Genomic DNA, 27,458 nt, shown 5'->3' on the forward strand with positions numbered 1-27,458 from the left:
TTCTGGACCTGCGCCTCTATTAAGTCGTACTGGGTCGAGGTGTTTGGGTTGATTAATAAAGTACTGGGACTCATCCTGACCCCCACCCCACTCATCGCTTTACTAAATGTCTACCCGCGCACCGTAGGTGCTAATTTACAATATGATTTGGGTCATATTTGCCTTGCAGCCCGAGCGGCCTTAACCCAGAACTGGAAACAATCCGTACCCCCCCCCCCTAATGAAAGTCATACATAAAATTCAGAAGCAATTCTTGATGGAGACTGAGTATATGCCTTGCTCCCTCTCTGCCAAGTCCCCTCTAGTGCGTTGGAAGCCTTGGATGCTCTTTACCACGGAGGGTGAGGGAGCCAACTTAGTACGGCGATCGTCCTCCCCGGACATTCACCCTCACACCCTTCCCCTAGTTGGAGACGCCTCCCCTTCCTAGGCATGGGGCCGCTCGGTGCTCTTGGTTGCAGTTCTTGGAGTTATTGTGGACTAATTCATTTTTTATTTTATTTTTCCTTTATTATGTACCCCTCACTACATTATGTCCATTGTACTCCTTCTGATACACATGTTTGATCGATTTGGAAATGTATGTATAAGTATACAAAATGTCTCTCCTATGTATTTACTGCTCCCCCTTCCCCCCCTCTCCTTTTCTTTCTGTACCCCTGTTGTGCATAACAAAAAAAAATCTGAATAAAAATTATTGATGTAAAAAAAACTGGTACAGACTCAGGTCATTGTGCCAGTTCCACGTCACCTACAAAACAAGTGTTATGATTCCAAACTGTTTGTAGTGCCAAAACCGGATGGTTCGGTGTGACCCATTTTAATCCTAAAGTCTCTGAACCCATATTTAAACGTGTTCAAATTCAAGATGGAATCTCTGAGAGCGGTGATCTCAGGTTTGGAGGATGGGGAATTCCTGATGTCTCTGGACATCAAGAATGCGTAACTTCATGTCCCGATTTGGCCGCCTCATCAGGCTTATCTCAGGTTTGTGTTACAGGACTGCCACTACCAGTTCCATGCCCTGCCATTTGGACTCTCCACAGGTATTCACCAAGGTGATGGCAGAGTTGATGTTGCTCCTCCACTTGCGGGGAGTGAACGGAGGCGTCCGTTCCTGGGAATGATACTGGATACAGAGGCGCGGAGGGTATTCATCCCAATGCAAAAGGCATTGGTGATCCTGTCGAGGGTACGTCCCGTAGGTTCTAAGACCTACCCGGATTTCGGTGCACCTGTGCATTCGCCTCTTGGGGAAGATGGTGGCCTCTTACTGATCTCTGCAATATGAAATGTTTCACGCAAGGCCCTTCCAGCTGGATCTGTTGGACAAATGGTCCAGATCGCATCTCCACATGCACCAGAGGATACGTCTGTCGCCAAGAGCCAGGATTTCTCTTCTGTGGTGGCTTCAGACTTCTCACCTAGCCAAAGGCCGAAGGTTCGGGATTCAAAATTGGATTCTGCTACCCACAGACGCAAGCCTCAGTTGTTGGGGAGCAGTCACCCAAAGGGAACAGTTCCAAGGAAAATGGTCAAGTCAAGAATCTATTCTTCCGATCAACATTCTGGAACTCAGGGCCGTATACAACGCCTCCCATCCCATATTCTTCAAGATCAGGCCATACAAGTTCAGTCGGACAATGTGACGGCAGCAGCATACATAAACCGACAAGGCGGAACGAAAAACAGAGCTGCAATGTCGGAGGTAAAAAGGATTCTCCTCTGGGCATGAAGACGTGGTGGCGTTGTTGGCAATCTTCATTCCGGGAGTGGACAACTGGGAAGCAAACTCCCTCTGCAGACACAACCTCCATCCAGGAGAGTGGGGCCTTCACCCACAGGTGTTCGGGTCCCTGGCACGTCGGTGGGGACTTCCCCAAATCGACATGAGGGCCTCTCGTCTCAACAAGAAGCTCAAGTGATATTGTTCCAGGTCGAGAGACCCGCAATCAGTGGCGGCGGACTCTCTGGTGACTCCATGGGTCTACCAGATGGTCTACGTGTTTCCACCACTTCCGTTAATCCCAAGGATTCTCAAAAAAAATAAAAAGGGAAAAGGTTCAAGCAATTCTTATTGCTCTGTACTGGCCAAGAAGGGCCTGATACGCGGATCTACTGGAGTTGCTCCTGGAGGACCTGTGGCCTCCTCCTCTTTGAGAGGATCTTCTGCAACAGGGGCCGTTAGTCTATCAAGACTTACCGCGGCTAAGTTTGACGGCATGGAGGTTGAGCGTCAAATTCTAGCCCAGAAAGGGATTCCGGATAAGGTTATTCCAACCTTGATCCAAGCCAGAAAGGGGGTAACGTCTAAACATTACCACCGTATTTGGAAGAAATAAGTCTTAGTGTGAGAACAGGAAAATTCCTGCGACGGAATTTAAGCTGGGACAGTTTCTCCTTTTTCTGCAGGCAGGAGTGGATGTGGGCCTCCGTTTGGGCTCCTTGAAAGTTCAGATTTCGGCCTTGTCCATTTTCTTCCAGAAGCAATTGGTGTCTCTTCCTGAGGTTCAGACTTTTTTGAAGGGTGTTCTGCACATCCAACTGCCCTTTGGGCCTCCTATGACACCTTGGGATCTCAACGTGGTGTTTGCCGTTCTTCCAATCGGATTGGTTTGAGCATTTACAGGCAGTGGACGTAAAGTTTGTTATGTGGCAGACAGTTACACTGTTGGCCCTGGCTTCAGCCAGGCGCGTGTCGGAACTGGGGGGCATTGCCTCACAAGAGCCCCTACTTGATTTTTCATGAGGATCACGCTGAGCTCAGAACTCGTCAGCAGTTTCTTCCTAAGGCGGTGTCTGCATTTCACATCAACCAACCTATTGTGGTTCCGGTGATTACCGACACCTCTGCTTCTTCAAAGTCCTTAGATGTTGTGAGGTTTTTGAAAAATGTATGTGAAGCGGACGGCTTGTCACAGAAAATCTGACTCGCTGTTTGTTTTCTATGATCCCAATAAAATTGGGTGCCCGGCTTCAAAGCAGTCTATTGCTCGCTGGATCAGGCTTACTATCCAGCATGCTTATTCTACGGCAGGCTTGCCGGTTCCAAAATCGGTTCAGGCCCACTCTACTCGGTTGGTGGTTTCTTCCTGGGCAGCTGCCCGGGGTGTCTCGGCTTTACAGCTTTGACGAGCGGCTACTTGGTCAGGGTCGAACACGTTTGCTAAGTTCTACAAGTTCGATACTTTGGCCACTGAGGACCTTCAGTTTGATCAATCAGTTCTGCAGGAACCTCCGCACTCTCCCACCCGTTTTGGGAGCTTTGGTGCATCGCCATGGTACTAAATGGACCCCAGTATCCTCTAGGATGTAAGAGAAAATAGGATTTTAATTACCTACCGGTAAATCCTTTTCTCGTAGTGCGTAGAGGATGCTGGGCGCCCGCCCGGTGCTTCGTTTTTCTGCACTGTTACTTGGTTAAGTATTAATATAGTTGGTTCAGCCATTGCTGTTCCTTTTCAAGTTTGGTTAGCATGGCTTTCCTCTTGGTTGTGTGTGCTGGTTCGAATCTCACTACTGTTCAGTTAAATCCTTCTCTTGAAGTATGTCAGTCTCCTCGGGCACAGTTTCTAGACTGAGTCTGGTATAGGGAGCATAGAGGGAGGAGCCAGCCCACACTATTAATTTCTTAAAGTGCCCATGGCTCCTAGTGGACCCGTCTATACCCTATGGAACTAATGTGGACCCAAGTATCCTCTAAGGACTACAAGAAAAGGATTTACCGGCAGGTAATTTAAAATCCAATATTTTCCCCCCTTTGATTTTTTCTACTCTGCAGGATAGTGTCTTGTATGTTCAAGTCTTCCTTATCTCCTGAAATCCGGCTCCTGCCTTTTGGCTTGTTAACAAAACTAGCTTCCCTAGGCCGGAGGCGGGGTATATGAGGAGGAGGACCGGTGCATCATGGGAGCTAAAAGCTTAACTGTGTGGTGCCCAGTCAACTCCTACCACCTACACCCCAATACAAGGACTGTGGATCCTGTGGACCTCAAAGAAAAAGATTTCCTTCTATATATATTTTCACATCATTTGGGATATCCATCATTGATATTACATTGTTTGTACATCATTCACTGTATCATTTATGTATTGTATTGGATAGCGCGTATAGGTGGTAGTACCTTTTTTCTCAAAGAAAAAGAGTTAACCCTGGTAAGTCGACAGTAAGTCTTGTTATCTTCAAATATCAATTGTGTAGACTTCAAATAATTGTGTAAACTTTAAATGGTAATTGTGGATTTGTTCCTGATGAACAAATTCCTAATTACTTGTGAATAATAGTCCCTGCCCTGTGCAGTTCTGAGGTTATGACTTTAGGGAATGTAATGGCCAGATCCAATATTGCTCAATTTAAGGTCTCCCAGTAGCCTTACTACATACATAAATGTCTATATCCTGGTGTGTGCAGATCTACAGGTTACATAGGAGAATAAATATATATATATATATATATATATATATATATATATATATATATATATATATATATATATCCTTTTTGTTTATTAGATTAGTTTTTCATTAATCTTTTTGTGGTCACCTTCTCTCATGCACTCTGACTTAAGTTAATTATAGATTGTGTCCGCTGTTCTCCTGGGTGCTTTACATTAGGTGTGTAGGTAACGGTCTCAGCTATATAAGGTAAGTTGCTGTGAGCTTTAGACCAGGTAGCAGCATACCTAAAGTGTAACACTAATGTGATAGCTGTTTTTCTGGTAATTATTTTGAGCAATAGAGCAGAGCCTGCAGTATAGTGGGGTCTCTTGTCGGGGGCTGCAGGCTTAAATGCATTGGTCAGTAGGTGAACTAAATCTCCCCTGTTTATTATTGTTAGTTATTATAGTGAGTGCAGAGCCCCAGTGAGATAGATATAGGGCCATATGCAATTGCGGTCGAATTGCCGCAAATGTCGAAAAACGGGGCATTTTCGACAAAAAAAACTGATTCAACATTGCAATACAGTACTTTTCGACAAAAAAAACGTCCGTTTCAGATTCGACTTTTTGCAATTCGACATTTGTCAAATTCGACATGTCTGCAATGGTTAAATTGCGGCTTTTCGACAAAAGTATATTCAAATTTTAAAAACATGTTTTTTTGGTGGTTCTTTTTTATTGGTAATAGCATATCTGTTTATATTAGAAGGGATTATCTACTTGGTTTGTCTATTTAGGAGCCACAAGTATTATTTAATATATTTTTTTAAATATTTTTAGTTTTTAAACTGACTAAAATATTATGGAGAGATCTGAGCATGTTTTTCTGTGGGAATTGGTTAAAAATCCTGAAAAAAAATGTGTGGGGTCCCCCCTCCTAAGCTTAAACAAGCCCCGGGCTCTTTGAGCCGGTCCTGGTGCCAAAAATATGGGGGACAAAAGACGTAGGTCCCCCGTATTTCTCTAACGTCCTAGTGGATGCTGGGGACTCCGTAAAGAACCATGGGGAATAGACGGGCTCCGCAGGAGACAGGGCACTTTAAGAAAGAATTTGGATACTAGTGTGCTCTGGCTCCTCCCTCTATGTCCCTCCTCCAGACCTCAGTTTGAATCTGTGCCCAGACGAGCTGGGTGCTGTTTAGTGAGCTCTCCTGAGCTTGCTATAAGAAAGTATTTTGTTAGGTTATTTTTATTTTCAGGGAGATCTGCTGGCAACAGACTCTCTGCATCGTGGGACTGAGGGGAGAGAAGCAGCCCTACTCTCTGCAGATAGGTCTTGCTTCTTAGGCTACTGGACACCATTAGCTCCAGAGGGATCGTACACAGGATCTCACCCTTTGTCGTCCGATCCCGAAGCCACGCCGACGTCCCCTTCGCAGAGCCGGAAGACAGAAGCCGGGTGAAAGAAGCAAGAAGACTTCAAAATCGGTGGCAGAAGACTCCAGTCTTCAAACTGAGGTAGCGCACAGCACTGCAGCTGTGCGCCATTGCTCCCACACTACACCCACATACTCCGGTCACTGTAGGGTGCAGGGGAGGGGCGCCCTAGGCAGCAATTAGGACCTCTTGGCAAAAGTTGGGCATATATACAGTTGGGCACTGTGTATATGCATGAGCCCCCGCCATAATTGTGTACAGAAACACGGGACAGAAGCCCGCTGCTGAGGGGGCGGGGCTTCTTCCTCAGCACTCACCAGCGCCATTTTCTCTCCACAGCTCCGCTGAGAGGAAGCTCCCCAGGCTCTCCCCTGCAGATTCACGGTAGAAGAGGGTAAAAAGAGAGGGGGGGCACATAAATTAGGCGCAAAAACATATTATACAGCAGCTACTGGGTTAACACTAAGTTACTGTGTGATTCCTGGAACATATAGCGCTGGGGTGTGTGCTGGCATACTCTCTCTCTGTCTCTCCAAAGGGCCTTGTGGGGGAACTGTCTTCAAAAAGAGCATCCCTTGTGTATGTGGTGTGTCGGTACGCTTGTGTCGACATGTTTGACGAGGAAGGCTATGTGGAAGCAGAGCGGGAGCAAATGAATGTGGGGTCGCCGCCGACGGCGCCGACACCTGATTGGATGGATATGTGGAAGGTTTTAAATGATAATGTTAATTCCTTGCATAAAAGGTTGGATAAACCTGAAACCTTAGGACAGTCGGGGTCTCAGCCCATGCCTGATCCTATGTCGCAGAGGCCGTCAGGGTCTCAGAAGCGCCCACTATCCCAAATTGTTGACACAGATACCGACGTGGATTCTGACTCCAGTGTTGATTGCGATGATGCAAAGTTACAGCCTAAATTGGCTAAAGTCATCCGTTATATGATTATAGCAATGAAGGATGTGTTGCACATCACAGAGGAAACCCCAGTCCCTGACAAGAGGGTTCATATGTATGGGGAAAAAAGGCAGGTGGTGACCTTTCCCCCTTCACATGAACTAAAAGAGTTATGTGAAAAGGCTTTGGAATTTCCAGATAAAAAACTGCAGATTTCCAAACGGATGGTTATGGCGTATCCTTTCCCGCCAACGGACAGGTTACGCTGGGAATCCTCCCCTAGGGTGGACAAAGCTCTAACACGCTTATCCAAGAGGGTAGCCCTGCCGTCACAGGATACGGCCACCCTAAAAGATGCTGGGTATAGAAAACAAGAGGGTACCCTGAAGTCCATTTATACACATTCAGGTACCTTACTAAGGCCGGCAATTGCGTCGGCCTGTGTGTAGTGCTGTAGCAGCATGGACGGATACCTTATCTGAGGAACTTGATACCTTGGACAAGGATACTATATTAATGACCCTGGGGCATATAAAAGACGCTGTCCTATATACGAGAGATGCTCAAAGAGACATTAGCCTTCTGGGCTCTAGAATAAATGCAATGTCGATTTCTGCCAGAAGGGTCCTGTGGACTCGGCAATGGACAGGCGATGCTGACTCAAAAAGGCACATGGAGGTTTTACCTTACAAGGGTGAGGAGTTGTTTGGGGAGGGTCTCTCAGACCTGGTCTCCACAGCTACTGCTGGAAAGTCAAACATTTTGCCATATGTTCCCTCACAACCTAAGAAAGCACCGTATTACCAAATGCAGTCCTTTCGATCACAAAAACACAAGAAAGTCCGAGGTGCGTCCTTTCTTGCCAGAGGCAAGGGCAGAGGAAAGAAGCTGCACAACACAGCTAGTTCCCAGGAACAGAAGTCCTCCCCGGCTTCCACTAAATCCACCGCATGACGCTGGGTTTACTCCCAGGTGGATCCATGGGCAATAGAGATTGTGTCTCAGGGATACAAGCTGGAATTCGAAGAGATGCCCCCTCACCGATACCTCAAATCGGCCCTGCCAGCCTCCCCCTTAGAGAGGGAAATAGTGTTAGCTGCAATTCACAAATTGTATCTTCAGCAGGTGGTGGTCAAGGTTCCCCTCCTTCAACAAGGGAAGGGTTATTATTCGACCATGTTTGTGGTACCGAAACCGGACGGTTCGGTCAGACCCATATTGAATTTAAAATCCCTGAACATATACCTGATAAGGTTCAAGTTCAAAATGGAATCGCTCAGAGCGGTCATCGCAAGCCTGGAAGGGGGGGATTTTATGGTGTCTCTGGACATAAAGGATGCATACCTTCATGTCCCCATTTATCCACCTCATCAGGCGTACCTCAGATTTTGGGTACAGGATTGTCATTACCAATTCCAGACGTTGCCGTTTGGTCTCTCCACGGCACCGAGAATATTTACCAAGGTTATGGCGGAAATGGTGGTGCTCCTGCGAAAGCAAGGGGTCACAATTATCCCATACTTGGACGATCTCCTTATAAAGGCGAGGTCCAGAGAGCAGTTGCTGATCAGCGTAGCATGCTCTCGGGAAGTGTTACAACAGCACGGCTGGATTCTAAATATTCCAAAGTCGCAGTTGATTCCTACGACTCGTCTGCCCTTCCTGGGCATGATTCTGGACACAGACCCTTTGGCAGGTTCCATGCGAGGACCTTTCAATGGGATCTGTTGGACAAGTGGTCCGGATCACATCTACAGATGCATCGGCTGATCACCCTATCCCCCAGGGCCAGGGTGTCTCTCCTGTGGTGGCTGCAGAGTGCTCCACCTTCTCGAGGGCCGCAGATTCGGCATTCAGGACTGGGTCCTGGTGACCATCGATGCAAGCCTCCGAGGGTGGGGGCCAGTCACACAGGGAAGAAATTTCCAAGGTCTGTGGTCAAGTCAGGAGACTTGCCTTCACATCAATATCCTGGAACTAAGGGCCATATACAACGCCCTACGTCAAGCGTAGACTCTGCTTCGCGACCAATCGTGCTGATTCAGTCGGACAACATCACCGCAGTGGCTCATGTAAACCGCCAAGGTGGCACAAGGCGCAGGGTGGCAATGGCGGAAGCCACCAGAATCCTTCGCTGGGCAGAGAATCACGTAAGAGCACTGTCAGCAGTGTTCATTCCGGGGGTGGACAACTGGGAAGCAGACTTCCTCAGCAGGCACGACCTCCACCCGGGAGAGTGGGGACTTCATCAAGAAGTCTTCACGCAGATTGCAAGTCGGTGGGAACTGCCACAGGTGGACATGATGGCATTCCGCCTCAACAAAAAGCTACAAAGGTATTGCACCAGGTCAAGAGACCCTCAGGCAATAGCTGTAGACGCACTAGTGACACCGTGGGTGTTCCAGTTTGTTTATGTATTCCCTCCTCTTCCTCTCATACCCAAGGTGCTGAGAATCATAAGAAAAAGAGGAGTGAGAACAATACTCATTGTTCCGGATTGGCCAAGATGGACTTGGTATCCAGACCTGCAAGAAATGCTCTCAGAGGACCCATGGCCTCTGCCTCTAAGACAGGACTTGTTGCAACAGGGGCCCTGTCTGTTCCAAGACTTACCGCGGCTGCGTTTGACGGCATGGCGGTTGAACGCTGGATCCTAGCAGAAAAAGGCATTCCGGATGAGGTCATTCCTACGCTGATAAAGGCTAGGAAGGACGTGACGGCTAAACATTATCACCGTATATGGCGAAAATATGTTGCTTGGTGTGAGGCCAGGAATGCCCCCACGGAGGAATTCCAGCTGGGCCGTTTCCTTCACTTCCTACAGGAGGGAGTGACTTTGGGACTAAAATTGGGTTCCATTAAGGTCCAGATTTCGGCCCTGTCTATTTTCTTTCAAAAAGAACTGGCTTCTCTGCCTGAAGTTCAGACGTTTGTAAAGGGAGTGCTGCATATTCAGCCCCCTTTTGTGCCTCCATTGGCACCTTGGGATCTTAACGTGGTGTTGAGTTTCCTGAAGTCACACTGGTTTGAGCCACTTAAAACCGTGGAGTAAAAATTTCTCACGTGGAAGGTGGTCATGCTATTAGCCTTAGCTTCAGCTAGGCGTGTGTCAGAATTAGCGGCCTTGTCATAAAAGCCCCTATCTGGTTTTCCATATGGACAAGGCAGAATTGCGGACCCGTCCACAATTTCTGCCTAAAGTGGTGTCATCTTTCCATATAAACCAACCTATTGTGGTGCCTGTGGCTACTCGTGACTTGGAGGATTCCGAGTTACTAGGTGTGGTCAGGGCTTTGAAGATTTGGGCACTGCTTCTAAGGCTACTGGACACCATTAGCTCCAGAGGGAGTCGGAACACAGGTCTCACCTGGGGTTCGTCCCGGAGCCGCGCCGCCGCCGTCCTCACAGATGCCGGAAGATAGAAGCCGGGTGAGTATTGAGGAAAAGACTTTAGGCGACAGAAGACATCAGATCTTCATGAGGTAAGCGCGCAGCGGTAAGCTGCGTGCCATTGCTCCCAGTCACACACACACACAAGAGGCACTGTAGGGTGCAGGGGGGGGGGGGGCGCCCTGGGCAGCAATAAACCTCAATTTGGGCATAAATATGTTGGATTAGGCTGTGGGACAGTAAATCCACAGACCCCCTCCATTTTCTTACAATATCATGGGGGGGCCGAAGCCCGCCGCCGGCACTAATCAGCGCCATTTTCTTTGCAGAGGCTGCATGAGAAAACGCTGGCTCCCTGTTCTCTCCCCTGCTGAGCTTCACAGGCTGGAAAAAAGAGGAGGGGGCACATTGGCGACGCAGTGAGTGGAGATTAACATTATAAATATATAAAAGCGCTGTCTGGTCATATATTCCAGTGTTTGGGCGCTGGGTGTGTGCTGGCATTCTCTCTCTCTGTCTCCCCTAAGGGCCTGGTTGGGGTTTTGTCCCCTTATAGGTAACCCCCTGTGTGTGTGGGGTGTCGGTAAGTATGTCGACATGTCTGAAGCGGTAGGCTTCTCCAAGGAGGAGGTGGAGCAAATGAGTGGTGTGTCCCCATCGCTGGTGCCGACTCAGGATTGGATGAGCATGTGGCATAGGTTAAATGCAAGTGTGACATCTTTACATGAAAGGCTTGATAAGGCTGAATTAAGGGGAACATCAGGGGGTCAATCCTCGGATTTCACATGAATTCTTTATAAAAGCTTGGGCGACTCCAGAGAAGTGGCTGCAGATCCCCAAAAGAATTTATATGGCATACCCCTTCCCTAAACAGGACAGGGAGATTTGGGAATCACCTCCCAATGTGGACAAGGCCCTGACGTGCTTGTCCAAGAAGGTGGCGCTACCATCTCCTGACACAGCTGCCCTTAAGGACCCTGCAGATCGCAGGCAAGAAACTACCTTTAAAGTGTATTTATTCTCATATGGGTGCTGTACTACGACCGACGATTGCGTCGGCATGGGTGTGTAGCGCAATTGCAGCTTGGACAGATGAGCTGACAGATAATTTTGAAAATATGGATAAGGATACTATATTCTTAACTCTAGCCCATATAAAAGATGCAGTCTTATTTATGAGGGATGCTCAAAGGGACATTGGATTGCTGGCTTCTAAGGCCAATGCCATGTCGATCTCAGCGAGACGATCCTTATGGACTCGCCAATGGACGGGTGATGCGGATTCCAAAAAGCATATGGAAGTACTACCCTATAAGGGTGATATATTGTTTGGGGATGGGCTGACTGACCTGGTTTCCACAGCTACAGCAGGTAAATCAAATTTTTTACCATATATTCCCCAACAGCAAAAGAAAATGCCACCCTATCAGATGCAGTCCTTTCGGTCGCACAAGTCCAGAAGAGGTCGGGGATCCTCCTTCCTTGCCAGAGGTAAGGGCAGAGGCAAAAGAGCACCTGCTTCGGCAGGGGCCCAGGAACAAAAGTCCTCCCCGGCTACTCCAAAACCCACAGCATGACGCCGGGACTCCCCTGAGGGAGTCCGCGCCGGTGGGCGCATGTCTTCAACTTTTCAGCCAGGTCTGGGTCAGCTCAGGCCTGAATACCTGGGTGTTAGAAATAGTTTCCCAGAGTTACAAACTGGAATTCAAAGAGGTGCCCCCGCGCCGATTTTTCAAGTCGGTTCTACCAGTTTCCACGTCGGAACGGGATGTAGTGTTAGCTGCAATTCAAACGCTGTGTATACAGCAAGTGATAATCAGGGTTCCCATGAACCAGCAGGGAAGAGGTTACTACTCAACCCTCTTTGTGGTCTCGAAACCAGAAGGTTCGATCAGACCTATATTGAATCTGAAATCCCTAAACCTGTTCATAAAAAGATTAAAATTCATAATGGAATCGCTCAGAGCGATAATAGCCAATATGGAGGAGGGGGAGTTTATGGTGTCTCTGGACATAAAGGATGCGTACCTTCATGTCCCCATATATGCCCCCCATCAAGAATTCCTGAGATTTGCTGTACAGGATTGTCATTATCAGTTTCAGACGTTGCCGTTTGGACATTTCCACGGCCCCGAGGATTTTCACCAAGATAATGGCGGAAATGATGGTGGTCCTGCGCAAGCATGGAGTCACAATTATCCCATACTTGGACGATCTCCTGATAAAAGCGAGATCAAGGGACAAATTGCTGAGCAGTGTGGCGCTCTCTCTGAGAGTGCTCCCAGCAACACGGTTGGATTCTAAATCTACCGAAGTCACAGTTGATTCCGACAAGTCGACTACCGTTCCTAGGTGTGATACTGGATACGGAACAAATGAAGGTCTTCCTTCCAATGGAGAAAGCCCAGGACATCCAGAACATGGTCAGAGACCTGCTGAAACCGAAAAGGGTATCTGTTCACCAGTGCACTCTGGGCGAAAATCACGTGAGCGCTCTGTCGGCTGTCTTCATTCCGGGAGTGGACAACTGGGAAGCAGACTTCCTCAGCAGACACGATCTCCATCCAGGAGAGTGGGGACTTCATCAAGAAGTCTTTGCAGACATAATACGTCTTTGGGGAACTCCTCAAATAGACATGATGGCGTCACGCCTCAACAAAAAACTTCGGAGGTATTGTGCCAGGTCTCGGGACCCTCAGGCAGTAGCAGTAGACGCTCTGATAACACAGTGGGTGTTCAAATTGGTCTACGTGTTTCCTCCTTTTCCTCTCATCACAAAAGTGTTGAGGATCATAAGACAAAGAAGAGTACAGACTATACTCGTCCCAGACTGGCCACGAAGGGCCTGGTACTCTCTATGCTCACAGGAGATCCCTGGCCTCTTCCACTGAGGGAAGACCTGTTGCAACAGGGGCCCTGTCTATTTCAAGACTCACCGCGGTTACGTTTGACGGCATGGCGGTTGAACGCCGAATCCTAGCAAAAAAGGGGATTCCGGAAGAGGTCATCCTTACTTTAATAAAGGCTAGGAAGGAGGTGACGGTAAAACATTATCACCGTATCTGGCGAAAGTATGTGTCTTGGTGTGAGACCAAGAATGCACCTACGGAAGATTTTCATCTGGGTCATTTTCTCCACATTCTACAAACAGGAGTGGATATGGGCCTGAAATTAGGCTCTGTTAAGGTTCAGACGTTTGTAAAGGGAGTGCTGCACATCCAGCCCCCTTTTGTGCCTCCACCATGGGACCTCAACGTAGTGTTGCAGGCCCTAAAATCACACTGGTTTGAACCGCTAAACAAGGTTGAGTTGAAATTTCTTACTTGGAAGGTGGTCATGTTGTTGGCCTTGGCATCTGCAAGGCGAGTATCAGAATTGGCGGCTTTGTCGCACAAAAGCCCCTACTTGATTTTTCATGTGGATCGAGCTGAATTGAGGACACGACCGCAATTTTTGCCTAAGGTGGTTTTTTCATTCCATGTGAATCAACCTATTGTGGTGCCTGTGGCTACAAGTGACCTGGAGGATTCCAGATCCCTGGACGTAGTCAGGGCCTTAAAGATTTATGTAGCCAGGGCGGTTAGTATTAGGAAAACAGAGGCCCTGTTTGTCCTGTATGTAGCCAATAAGATTGGCGCACCTGCTTCGAAGCAGACTATTGCTTGCTGGATCTGTGACACGATTTAGCAGGCTCATTCTACGGCTGGATTGCCGGTACCAAATTCGGTTAAGGCCCATTCCACTAGGAAGGTGGGCTCTTCTTGGGCGGCTGCCCGAGGCGTCTCGGCATTACAACTTTGCCGAGCGGCGACTTGGTCGGGGTCAAACACTTTTGCTAAATTCTACAAGTTTGATATCCTGGCTGATGAGGACCTAGCGTTTGCTCAGTCGGTGCTGCAGAGTCATACGCACTCTCCCGCCCGATTGGATGCTTTGGTATAAACCCCATGGTCCTTACGGAGTCCCTCTAGGATGTAAGAGAAAATAAGATTTTAAATCTACCGGTTAATCTATTTCTTGTCAAAGTCGAAAAATATTGTGATTCACAATGCCTTGTACTAACCCCAATGCACATGCCCGCTGCTCGTGCACCCACTCCCCCGTGCGTACGCATCCCCTCAGGTTGCGTAGGGGACGCTCCTACGTCTCCTGCGCATTGAGATGTGTATTTACGGCGGAGTTTGTGAGCGTCTAGCGAGCGACTCGATCGCTACATATTTAACCAATATAGTGTGTTTTGTAGATAATATTCCCCTTAATAATGTCTGCGAGTATGTATAGTGTAAATGGTTCGTGGACATGGGGATTCCTCTTTGCATGATACGAAGGGTCAGACAAAGGTTGAACGATGGTGTTTAGTATCAATCTGCAGAGTATTTTATTAGAAACATTCCAGTGTTGGTTAGGAAGAGATTGTTCGCTGCTGCGTATAGTTATGTATAAAAGTAGTTTACAGACATTTACTGTATTTGCAGTTCATTATCCATGCGGTGGGAAGCCTGAGGATACCTCCCACCTGAGCAGTTTGAAATAGTCACAGCCCACCTGTTCGAATCCACCTATGACCTTTTGTTATAATGCAGAGACACATTCCTGTGTCCAATGGACAATGAGATTGTAGGGACCATTGTATTGTACTGTAGGGTGTGTATATAAAGGCCACAGTTCCCTGACCGGCCAGTACTCTCTCTCATCAACGATCATCTGCTTGATATCGGAGGTCTGGGTCCGGGTTGCACATGCGAGTATTCCCACGTATGGTATGTTCTCTGTAGCCACTTTGTTACCTTTTGTGTATGCCATTCATTCTCACTCTGTGTACTTGTGTTTACGATCGTTCGCTATTGTTTATATTTGTTTCATGTTATTCTGTTTAGTTATTAATGTTAGGTCTGTAGTGTATAAGCTGTAACTGTTTTTCTCTGACGTCCTAGTGGATGCTGGGAACTCCGAAAGGACCATGGGGAATAGCGGCTCCGCAGGAGACTGGGCACAACTAAAAGAAAGCTTTTAGACTACCTGGTGTGCACTGGCTCCTCCCACTATGACCCTCCTCCAAGCCTCAGTTAGATTTTTGTGCCCGGCCGAGCTGGATGCACACTAGGGGCTCTCCTGAGCTCCTAGAAAGAAAGTATATTTTAGGTTTTTTATTTTACAGTGAAACCTGCTGGCAACAGGCTCACTGCAACGAGGGACTAAGGGGAGAAGAAGCGAACCTACCTGCTTGCAGCTAGCTTGGGCTTCTTAGGCTACTGGACACCATTAGCTCCAGAGGGATCGACCGCAGGACCCGTCCTTGATGTTCGGTCCAGGAACCGCGCCGCCGTCCCCCTTACAGAGCCAGAAGCAAGAAGAGGTCCGGAAAATCGGCGGCAGAAGACTTCAGTCTTCACCAAGGTAGCCAAAGTAGCCATTGCTCCTCATGCACACCTCACACTCCGGTCACTGGTGGGTGCAGGGCGCTGGGGGGGGCGCCCTGAGCAGCAATAAAAACACCTTGGCTGGCTAAATAATCACAATATATAGCCCCAGAGGCTATATATGTGATAATTACCCCTGCCAGAATCCATAAAAAAGCGGGAGAAAAGTCTGCCGAAAAAGGGGCGGAGCTATCTCCCTCAGCACACTGGCGCCATTTCTCCCTCACAGCTCCGCTGGAAGGAAGCTCCCTGGCTCTCCCCTGCAGTCTGCACTACAGAAGGGTAAAAAAGAGAGGGAGGGCACTAAATTTAGGCGCAGTATAAAGATTATAGCAGCTATAGGGGATATAATTCAGTTAGTCCCTGTATTATATAGCGCTCTGGTGTGTGCTGGCATACTCTCTCTCTGTCTCCCCAAAGGGCTTTGTGGGGTCCTGTCCTCTGTTAGAGCATTCCCTATGTGTGTACGGTGTGTCGGTACGGCTGTGTCGACATGTTTGATGAGGAACATTATGTGGAGGCGGAGCAGTTGCCGATAAATGTGATGTCACCCCCTGCGGGGCAGACACCTGAGTGGATGGACTTATGGAAGGAATTACGTGCAAGTGTAGCCTCCTTACATAAAAAATTTGACGACATGCCAAATGCGGGACAGCCAGCTTCTCAGCTTGTGCCTGCCCAGGCGTCTCAAAGGTCATCAGGGGCTCTAAAACGCCCGCTACCTCAGATGGCAGACGCGGATGTCGACACGGATACTGATACCAGTGTCGACGATGAAGAGTCAAATTTAATGTCCACTATGGCCATTCACTGCATGATTGAGGCAATGAAAGAGGTATTACACATTTCTGATATAAACCCAGGTACCACAAAAAAGGGTATTATGTTTGGGGAGAAAAAACTACCAATAGTTTTTCTCCCATCTGAAGAATTAAATGAAGTGTAAAGAAGCGTGGGCTTCCCCCGATAAAAAATTGGTAATTTCTAAAAAGTTACTAATGGCGTACCCTTTCCCGCCAGAGGATAGGTCACGTTGGGAAACACCCCCTAGGGTGGATAAAGCGCTCACACGTTTGTCAAAAAAGGTGGCACTACCGTCTCCGGATACGGCCACCCTGAAGGAGCCTGCTGATAGAAAGCAGGAGGCGATCCTGAAGTCTGTATATACACACTCAGGCATTATACTTAGACCAGCTATTGCTTCGGCATGGATGTGCAGCGCTGCAGCTGCGTGGTCAGATTCCCTGTCGGAAAATATTGACACCCTAGACAGGGACACTATTCTGCTAACCATAGAGCATATAGTCTTATACATGAGAGATGCACAGAGGGAGATCTGCCGGCTGGCATCTAAGATAAGTGCATTGTCCATTTCTTCTAGGAGAGGCTTATGGTCTCGGCAGTGGACAGGGGATGCAGATTCGAAAAGGCACATGGAAGTTTTTCCTTATAAGGGTGAGGAGTTATTCGGGGATGGTCTCTCAGACCTAGTTTCCACAGCAACAGCTGGGAAGTCAGCTTTTTTGCCCCATGTTCCCTCACAGCCTAAGAAAGCGCCGTTTTATCAGGTACAGTCCTTTCGACCCCAGAAAAACTGGCGGGGAAAAGGCGGGTAGGGGAAAAAGGCTGCAACAAACAGCAGGTTCCCAGGAACAAAAGTCCTCCCCCGCTTCTACCAAGTCCGCCGCATGACGGTGGGGCTTCACAGGCGGAGCCAGGTACGGTGGGGGGCCACCTCAAAAATTTCAGCGATAAGTGGGCTCGCTCACAGGTGGATCCCTGGATCCTCCAAGTAGTATCTCAGGGGTACAAGCTGGAATTCGAGGCGTCTCCCCCCTGCCGTTTCCACAAATCTGCCTTGCCGATTACTCCCTCAGGCAGGGAGGCTGTGCTAGCGGCAATTCACAAGCTGTATTCCCAGCAGGTGATAGTCAAGGTGCCCCTACTTCAACAAGGACGGGGTTACTATTCCACACTGTTTGTGGTACCGAAACTGGACGGTTCAGTGAGACCCATTTTAAATTTAAAATCCTTGAACACATATATAATAAAATTCAAGTTCAAGATGGAATCGCTCAGGGCGGTTATTGCAAGCCTGGACGAGGGGGATCACATGGTATCTCTGGACATCAAGGATGCTTGCCTGCATGTCCCCATTTACCATCCTCCACCAGGAGTACCTCAGATTTGTGGTACAGGATTGCCATTACCAATTCCAGACGCTGCCGTTTGGACTGTCCACGGCACCGAGGGTGTTTACCAAGGTAATGGCAGAAATGATGATACTCCTTCGAAAAAAGGGAGTTTTAATTATCCCGTACTTGGACGATCTCCTTATAAAGGCGAGTTCCAAGGAGCAGTTGTTGGTCAGGGTAGCACTACCTCGGGAAGTGCTATAACAGCACGGCTGGATTCTAAACATTCCAAAGTCACAGCTGGTTCCTACCACACGCCTACTGTTCCTGGGGATGGTTCTGGACACAGAACAGAAAAAAGTGTTTCTCCCGATGGAGAAGGCCAAGGAGCTGTCATCTCTAGTCAAAGACCTCCTGAAACCAAAACAGGTATCGGTGCATTACTGCACACGAGTCCTGGGAAAAATGGTAGCTTCCTACGAAGCAATTCCATTCGGCAGGTTCCATGCAAGAACCTTTCAGTGGGACCTCTTGGACAAGTGATCAGGATCGCATCTTCAGATGCATCGGCTGATACCCTAGTCCTTGGAGACAGGGTTATCTCTGCTGTGGTGGCTGCAGACGGCTCATCTTATAGAGGGCCGCAGATTCGGCATACAGGACTGGGTCCTGGTGACCACGGATGCCAGCCTACGAGGCTGGGGGCCAGTCACACAGGGAAGAAGTTTCCAAGGACTTTGGTCAAGTCAGGAGTCGTCCCTACACATAAATGTTCTGGAACTGAGGGCCATTTATAATGCCCTGAGTCAGGCAAGGCCCCTGCTTCAAAACCAGCCGGTTCTGTTCCAATCAGACAACATCACGGCAGTCGCCCATGTAAACCGACAGGGCGGCACAAGAAGCAGGATGGCGATGGCAGAAGCCACAAAGATTCTCAGATGGGCGGAAAATCACGTCTTAGCACTGTCAGCAGTGTTCATTCTGGGAGTGGACAACTGGGAAGCAGACTTTCTCAGCAGACACGACCTACACCCGGGAGAGTGGGGACTTCATCCAGAAGTCTTCCAACTGATGGTAAACCGTTGGGAAAGGCCACAGGTGGACATGATGGCGTCTCGCCTAAACAAAAAACTAGAGAGATATTGCGCAAGGTCAAGGAACCCTCAGGCGATAGCTGTGGACGCCCTAGTGACACCGTGGGTGTACCAGTCGGTTTATGTGTTCTCTCCTCTGCCTCTCATACCAAAGGTACTGAGAATAATAAGAAGACGAGGAGTAAGAACGATACTCGTGGTTCCGGATTGGCCAAGAAGAGCTTGGTACCCAGAACTTCAAGAAATTATATCAGAGGACCCATGGCCTCTACCGCTCAGACAGGATCTGCTACAGCAGGGACCCTGTCTGTTCCAAGACTTACCGCGGCTGCGTTTGATGGCATGGCGGTTGAACACCGGATCCTAAAAGAAAAGTGCATTCCGGAGGAAGTCATTCCTACGCTGATTAAAGCCAGGAAAGATGTCACTGCAAAACATTATCACCGCATATGGCGGAAATATGTTGCTTGGTGTGAGGCCAGGAAGGCCCCAACAGAGGAATTTCAGCTGGGTCGATTTCTGCACTTTCTACAGTAAGGAGTGACTATGGGCCTAAAATTGGGTTCCATTAAGGTCCAGATCTCGGCTCTGTCGATTTTCTTTCAGAAAGAACTGGCTTCACTGCCTGAAGTTCAGACATTTGTTATGGGAGTGCTGCGTATTCAGCCCCCTTTTGTGCCTCCAGTGGCACCTTGGGATCTCAACGTGGTGTTGGGTTTCCTAAAGTCACATTGGTTTGAGCCACTAAAAACCGTGGATTTGAAATATCTCACGTGGAAAGTGGTCATGCTGTTGGCCTTGGCTTCGGCCAGGCGTGTGTCAGAATTGGCGGCTTTGTCATGTAAAAGCCCTTATCTGATTTTCCATATGGATAGGGCGGAATTGAGGACTCGTCCTCCGTTTCTCCCTAAGGTGGTATCTGCTTTTCATTTGAACCAACCTATTGTGGTGCCTGCGGCTACTAGGGACTTGGAGGATTCCAAGTTACTGGACGTAATCAGGGCCTTGAAAATCTATGTTTCCAGGACGGCTGGAGTCAGGAAAACTGACTCGCTGTTTATTCTGTATGCACCCAACAAGCTGGGTGCTCCTGCTTCAAAGCAGACTATTGCTCGCTGGATCTGTAGCACAATTCAGCTTGCACATTCTGCGGCTGGACTGCCGCATCCTAAATCTGTAAAAGCCCATTCCACGAGGAAGGTGGGCTCTTCTTGGGCAGCTGCCCGAGGGGTCTCGGCTTTGCAACTTTGCCGAGCTGCTACTTGGTCAGGGGCAAACACGTTTGCTAAATTCTACAAATTTGATACCCTGGCTGAGGAGGACCTTGAGTTCTCTCATTCGGTGCTGCAGAGTCATCCGCACTCTCCCGCCCGTTTGGGAGCTTTGGTATAATCCCCATGGTCCTTACGAAGTCCCAGCATCCACTTAGGACGTCAGAGAAAATAAGATTTTACTCACCGGTAAATCTATTTTTCGTAGTCCGTAGTGGATGCTGGGCGCCCATCCCAAGTGCGGATTGTCTGCAATACTTGTATATAGTTATTGTTAACTAAAGGGTTATTGTTGAGCCATCTGTTACGAGGCTCCGTTAATATTTCATACTGTTAACTGGGTATAATATCACGAGTTATACGGTGTGATTGGTGTGGTTGGTATGAGACTTACCCGGGATTCAAAATCCTTCCTTATTGTGTCAGCTCTTCAGGGCACAGTATCCTAACTGAGGTCTGGAGGAGGGTCATAGTGGGAGGAGTCAGTGCACACCAGGTAGTTCTAAAGCTTTCTTTAGATGTGCCCAGTCTCCCGCGGAGCCGCTATTCCCCACGGTCCTTAAGGAGTCCCAGCATCCACTACGGACTACGAGAAATAGATTTACCGGTGAGTAAAATCTTATTTTTATTACTTTATTCAGCTCTTTATACACTTAACTTTGTGTTTAATATTTCAACGATTTATCTTACATACTTTACTGTACTTAATAAAGGTTATATATTATTTATTAGTGCGCAAACAGGACAGCACTTTCTCTTCTATGGTGTTTTATTATAGCAATGTCCATGTCACCTCTAGTAATCCCACATGAGCGCCTACGTCACCTCTAGTAATCCCACATAAGCATCCATGTCACCTCCTAGTAATCCCAGATGAGCGTCCATGTCACCTCTAGCAATCCCACATGAGCGCCCACGTCACCTCTAGCAATCCCACATGAGCGTCCGTGTCACCTCTAGTAATCCCACATGAGCGCCCGTGTCACCTCTAGTAATCCCAAATCAGCGTCCATGTCACCTCTAATAATCCCCCATGTCACCTCCTAGTTATCCCCCAAAAGCATCCATGTCACCTCTAGTAATCCCACATGAGCGTCCATGTCACCTCTAATAATCCCACATGAGCGTCTGTGTCACCTCTAGTAATCCCACATGAGCGTCCATGTCCCCTCTAGTAATCCCACATGAGCGCCAATGTCCCCTCTAGTAATCCCACATGAGCGTCCATGTCACCTCTAATAATCCCACATGAGCGTCCGTGTCACCTCTAGTAATCCCACATGAGCGCCCACGTCACCTCTAGTAATCCCACATGAGCGTCCGTGTCACCTCTAGTAATCCCACTTGAGCGTCCATGTCACCTCTAGTAATCCCACTTGAGCCTTCAGTGTTGATCAAGCTCCAGTCTAAGCATCCTAGTTTTTTGTTTTTTAATAAACATAAAAGCACAGATTACAGGTAAAAATAAGTGTCAGTTATAGAATTATATATTGTATCCTGTTACATCCTGGGTCTTGTCTGCTCGTTTTATATATTAATGTATTTTATTTCCAGCAGATGGACACACAAGCAGGAATATCTCAGAAGGACATCTAATGTTATCCCTGGATTGTGAAATAACAGATAACGACAGTAGACAGGATTCTCCAGGAGATAACCTCATTATCCCAATTATACATCCAGCTCTATCAACTGATCCCCCTGATCCTGGGAAATCTTCTCCTGATCACTCTGATATTGGTGCATCTATTACAGCTCTGAGATTAGATACAGAGTTTCCCTGTTCTACAGATGCCAAATGTTTTACACAGAACACAAACCGTATTACTCATCAGCCAGCTAAGGCAGGTGAGAGGCTATTTCCATGTTCTGAGTGTGGGAAATGTTTTACATATAAATCAGATCTTGTTACACATCAGAGACGTCACACTGGTGAGAAGCCATTTCCATGTTCTGAGTGTGGGAAATTTTTTACAAGTAAATCAAATCTTGTTGCACATCAGAGACGTCACACAGGTGAGAAGCCGTATTCCTGTTCTGAGTGTGGGAAATGTTTTGCACAGAAATCTGATCTTTTTAAACATCAGAGAAGTCACACAGGTGAGAAGCCGTATTCCTGTTCTGAGTGTCGGAAATGTTTTGCATCGAAATCATATCTTGTTACACATCAGAGAAGTCACACAGGTGAGAAGCCGTATTCCTGTTCTGAGTGTATGAAATGTTTTCCACAGAAATCAGATCTTATTACACATCAGAGAAGTCACACTGGTGAGAAGCCATTTCCATGTTCTGAGTGTGGGAAATTTTTTGCATCGAAATCAAATCTTGTTACACATCAGAGAAGTCACACAGGTGAGAAGCCGTATTCCTGTTCTGAGTGCGGGAAATGTTTTACATCGAAATCTGATCTTTTTAAACATCAGAGAAGGCACACAGGTGAGAAGCCGTATTCCTGTTCTGAGTGTATGAAATGTTTTACACAGAAATCAGGTCTTGTTACACATCAGAGAAGGCACACAGGTGAGAAGCCGTATTACTGTTCTGAGTGTATGAAATGTTTTCCACAGAAATCAGGTCTTGTTACACATCAGAGAAGTCACACTGGTGAGGAGCCATTTCCATATTCTGAGTGTGGGAAATTTTTTACAAATAAATCAAATCTTGTTACACAACAGAGACGTCACACAGGTGAGAAGCCGTATTCCTGTTCTGAGTGTGGGAAATGTTTTGCACAGAAATCTGATCTTTTTAAACATCAGAGAAGTCACACAGGTGAGAAGCCGTATTCCTGTTCTGAGTGTGGGAAATGTTTTGCATCGAAATCAAATCTTGTTACACATCAGAGAAGTCACACAGGTGAGAAGCCGTATTCCTGTTCTGAGTGTGGGAAATGTTTTGCATCAAAATCAAATCTTGCTGCACATCAGAAAAGTCACACAGATGAGAAGCCGTATTCCTGTTCTGAGTGTGGGAAATGTTTTGTATCGAAACCAAATCTTGTTACACATCAGAGAAGTCACACAGGTGAGCAGCCATATTCCTGTTCTGTGTGTGGGAAATGTTTTGCACACAAATCATCTTTTGTTAGTCATCAGAGAAGTCACACAGGTGAGAAGCCGTATTCCTGTTCTTTGTGTGGGAAATGTTTTCCACAGAAATCGGCTCTTGTTACACATCAGAGAAGTCATACAGGTGAGAAGCCGTATTCCTGTTCTGAGTGTGGGAAATTTTTTGCAACAAAATCAAATCTTGTTACACATCAGAGAAGTCACACAGGTGAGAAGCCGTATTCCTGTTCTAAGTGTGGGAAATGTTTTAGACAGAAATCACATCTTGTTACACATCAGAGAAGTCACACAGGTGAGAAGCCATTTTCATGCTGTGAGAGAAATATATATGTTGAACATATTAGACATTACCCAAGCACGGAACCATTTAAATCTTCTGGAGTATAATTATCACTGTCATGCAATGTTCCTCAAGGGTCAATCCTATCTCCTATCTTCATGCAATATACAGTCTGGTCCATATATATTGGGACATCGACACAATTCTCATATTTTGAGCTCTATACACCACCACAATGGATTTGAAATTAAACAAACAAGATGTGCTTTAACTGCAGACTTTCCGCTTTAATTTGAGGGTATATACATCAAAATCAGGTGAACGGTGTAGGAATTAAAATGGTTTTTATATGTGCCTCCCACTTTTTAAGGGACCAAAAGTAATGGTACAAACTAAACAATCCTAAATCAAATATTGTAAATCAGATCAGTGCGCTCGTCCAGTTCAACAAAAAGTACTTTACTACTTAATGTGGTCGCAGCCCGGATCAGTGTTTCGTGAATTGAGCTTTCACATATTTTCCAAGGGCGATCTGATTACCATCTCCTAGATGAAGACCTGGATACAATATCCATACTGATATGCAAATATTTATCTGGTACGCATATAAATTTTGTGTGATAACTGAATTTAATCCCACATACGGAAATATACTACGCTATATAGCGATTCTTTGTGTCTCCTAGCAGCATTTAGATCCCAGTAGTAACCTGGACTAAAGAATGGGGGACTGATACGCCATGTGTCAAGCCGTAATCCGTACGCTATAATATTCTTGCGTGTGACAAAACTAGTGATAAGCGGATTCGGTTTTACTCTGTTCTCAAAACGGCATCTTATTGGCTTACAGATGTCATGTGTTTTGTATAGCCAATAAGATTCTGTTTTGAGATCCGAGTAAAACTGAATCCGCTCATCACTAGACAAAACTGATTGAAAAATACTACACCATAGTCGCTCTCTTGTTTCTTCCTTTGATTCCAAAATCCTAAATCAAACTTTTACTTTTTAATATTTTGTTGCAAATCCTTTTGTCAGTTACAGCCTGAAGTCTGGAACGCATAGACATCACCAGACGCTGGGTTTCATCCCTGGTGATGCTATGCCAGGCCTCTACTGCAACTGTCTTCAGTTCTTGCTTGTTCTTGGGGCATTTTCTCTTCCGTTTTGTCTTCATCAAGTGAAATGCATGCTCAATCGGATTCAGGTCAGGTGATTGACTTGGCCATTGCATAACATTCCACTTATTTGCCTTAAACGATTTGGTTGCTTTCGCAGTATGCGTCGGGTCATTGTCCATCTGCACTGTGAAGCGCCTTCCAGTGAGTTCTGAAGCATTAGACTGAATATGAGCAGATAAAATTGCCCAAAACACTTCAGCATTCATCCTGCTGCTTTTATCAGCAGTCACATTATCAATAAATACAAGGGAACCAGTTCCATTGGCATCCATACATGCCCACGCCATGACACTTCCACCACCATGCTTCACTGATGAGCTGGTAGGTTTTGGATCATGAGCAGTTCCTTTCCTTCTCCATACTCTTTTCTTCCCATCACTCTGATACAAGTTGATATTTGTCTCATCTGTCCATAGGATGTTCCAGAACTGTAAAGGCTTTTTTAGATGTTGTTTGCAAACTCTAATCTGGTCTTCCTGTTTTATTGCTCACCAATGGTTTACATCTTGTGGTGAACCCTCTATATTCACTCTTGTGAAGTCTTCTCTTGATTGTTGACTTTGACACATATACACCTATCTCCTGGAGAGTGTTATTGATCTGGGCAACTGTTGTGATGGGGTTCGTGCTATTTAGTACACTAGTAGTGTACTAAATAGCATGAACAGCTTGTAACGTAGAGTGGCAAGTTTAATCTTTCTATGTATAATGGAGAGAAATAAAAGCTCCTCTCTAAGTTCCTGGATGCCAAATCACTGTCCTTAGTATCTCTGTACAGTTTTTTCTATTAGAGTACTAATTAGCAGGAACAGCTTATAATGTACAACACAGATTCTCTAACGCCGACGATCTACAGTACTGTGTTGCTCGAACAGTTAGTTGCGTCAGAATACACTAATTTATATCTACTGTTATGTCTATACGTGCTCATTACCTGCAGATTTACCCCGATTTGTGTGAAACCTGTGTGCACCCTTCTGTTGAATGTTTTACAATGGATTACACAAAAAAAATAATAAAGTGAATGTCACTGGAACACAAAAAAAATTGACACTTTGGGAATCGAACCCGGTACTCAGCGTGGCAGACCAGAGCCTTCATCGCTAGCCCACAGCACTGCATGGAAGATTGTCAAGTTCATGTGTAAAAGTACTGCAAAAAGCGATTCCTCCCCATTGGTGTTTGTTTATGCCATTAGGGGACTCGGACACTCATTTTGTGCACTGTACATACTGTAAAGTCAATGAGCTACATTATTCCTTTCACACATTAGTTGTGTCTGCATACACAAGTGTTTTAACACGTTCATTTGCGTCTGTATAAACTATACACACAGGGATTTGGCATCCAGAAACTTAGGGAGGAGTTTTTATCTCTCCCCATTATACTTAATATTACGGGATTTGTACACTCGCATATCCCTAACATCAATAGACCATACTGTATCTGTAACACGTTCATTTGCATCTGTATATGCTGTACTATTTGCACCTTTACTGTATATACTGTTATATACTTTATGACATACTGTAGCATAATGTAGCGTAATGAGACGCACCAGTAAAGTAGTTCTTACGCTGTAGTTCAGTATTGTATTTTAATGGAGACCACACGCTTGGGCATTAGTGATTTAAAAAAGCGACATCTGGTGGATGATCTTAGGTATTACACTCGAAGGTAACGCCAAATGCTCTGTGTGCCTTCCTACGACTAGGCGCGCCTCCTTGCGCCCAGGTACGCTGCGTATGCCTAATCGCGACTAATGCCTCAGCCAGCCAAGATAACGGAGGACCCGTCTGTATATTTAGTTCCTAAATAATACATCCCAAATGCTTAGGTCTTTTTTCTGCTGTTTATTTTGTATCTTGTGCTTTGTGTAAATGTGAATGTCTAATACCAGTTTGCACAATCTGTATTGCTGCACGACAGTATGGCGGCCATTGGAACGTGTTTTCACTTCTAGTTTGCCTAACTTGTTGCAGACACTCATCTTGATATGGAGTGTCGAGTGTTTTCTGATACAAGATCCTGTCCATATATACCCTGTACATTATCATGTGCATTAGAGTCACCCGGGTTCCATCTGCTGTGGTTTGTTGTATGTTACATCTATATGGTGCGGATACTCCCCTGTATGATTTCATAATAAAAGCTTTTGTCTGCATCTAATTATTGCATTAAAGCTTTTATTTTTATTCTGTTTTATATTCCCGTCTGAGTAATTATGCCATAATGTCTAATCTCGGAGTGCACCCCAGAAGATGTAAAGAAACCGTGTAAGTTTTCCATCATTCTGTTTCGTGTAAGCATACAGGTAAGTGATGGCACGGTGGTCACTGACCGTCACATTCCGGTGGTATAATGGAAGTGGGACTGTCTGGGCTTATTCTAGTCTACTCCAGAAATAAAAAAACTCAGCCTTTATCCTGCTTAAAAAAATTACAAAGCCCATAAATCAAGCTTGGTTGGACAAGACAGTGTCCACATTAATGGTGGCACATCATATAGGCTGAGGACCCATGCTTCTGCTGTATATGGAATAACCCTCTTTGTCGACAAAAACCTTGCCATCACCATTCACAATGTCCACCATTGCCCTTTCAGAAGGGACACAACTTTGCTTGTTCCACCTACTTCACAGAGCCCAGGACCATCTCCATGACCATGTCATGTTTATCTGGGAGGTTCATGGCCTGAGATGACCACAGAACCACCAGGTAGTTGCCAAGGAGAGAGAGGGGGAGAGCTGTCAATAGCAGCTGGTAAGAGGGGTGGTAAATCCCCTGGTGGATAAATATACAGCAAAAGAAAAGAATTACCAGCGCTGGCTGATCATGTATGATTAATAGGTACTAAACATCCGACAGGCTTAGTGAATTAAAAACCACAGTTATTCCACATGTAAAAACA

General features: G+C 46.5%; 1 protein-coding gene across 1 annotated transcript in view; it reads left to right on the forward strand.

The window, feature by feature from the left end:
* The window catches only part of LOC134984705 (oocyte zinc finger protein XlCOF7.1-like), a 277,850-nt gene extending 251,155 nt beyond the window's left edge, over positions 1-26,695 (forward strand). Inside the window, exon 8 of the mRNA XM_063950222.1 lies at positions 21,579-26,695. Coding sequence (XP_063806292.1) covers positions 21,579-23,474 — 1,896 coding nt within the window. The 3' untranslated portion in view covers positions 23,475-26,695. The remainder of the gene's footprint in view (positions 1-21,578) is intronic.
* Positions 26,696-27,458: the final 763 nt, after the last annotated feature.

Source organism: Pseudophryne corroboree, assembly GCF_028390025.1.
Source record: "Pseudophryne corroboree isolate aPseCor3 chromosome 3 unlocalized genomic scaffold, aPseCor3.hap2 SUPER_3_unloc_75, whole genome shotgun sequence".
Taxonomy (NCBI): Eukaryota; Metazoa; Chordata; class Amphibia; order Anura; family Myobatrachidae; genus Pseudophryne; species Pseudophryne corroboree.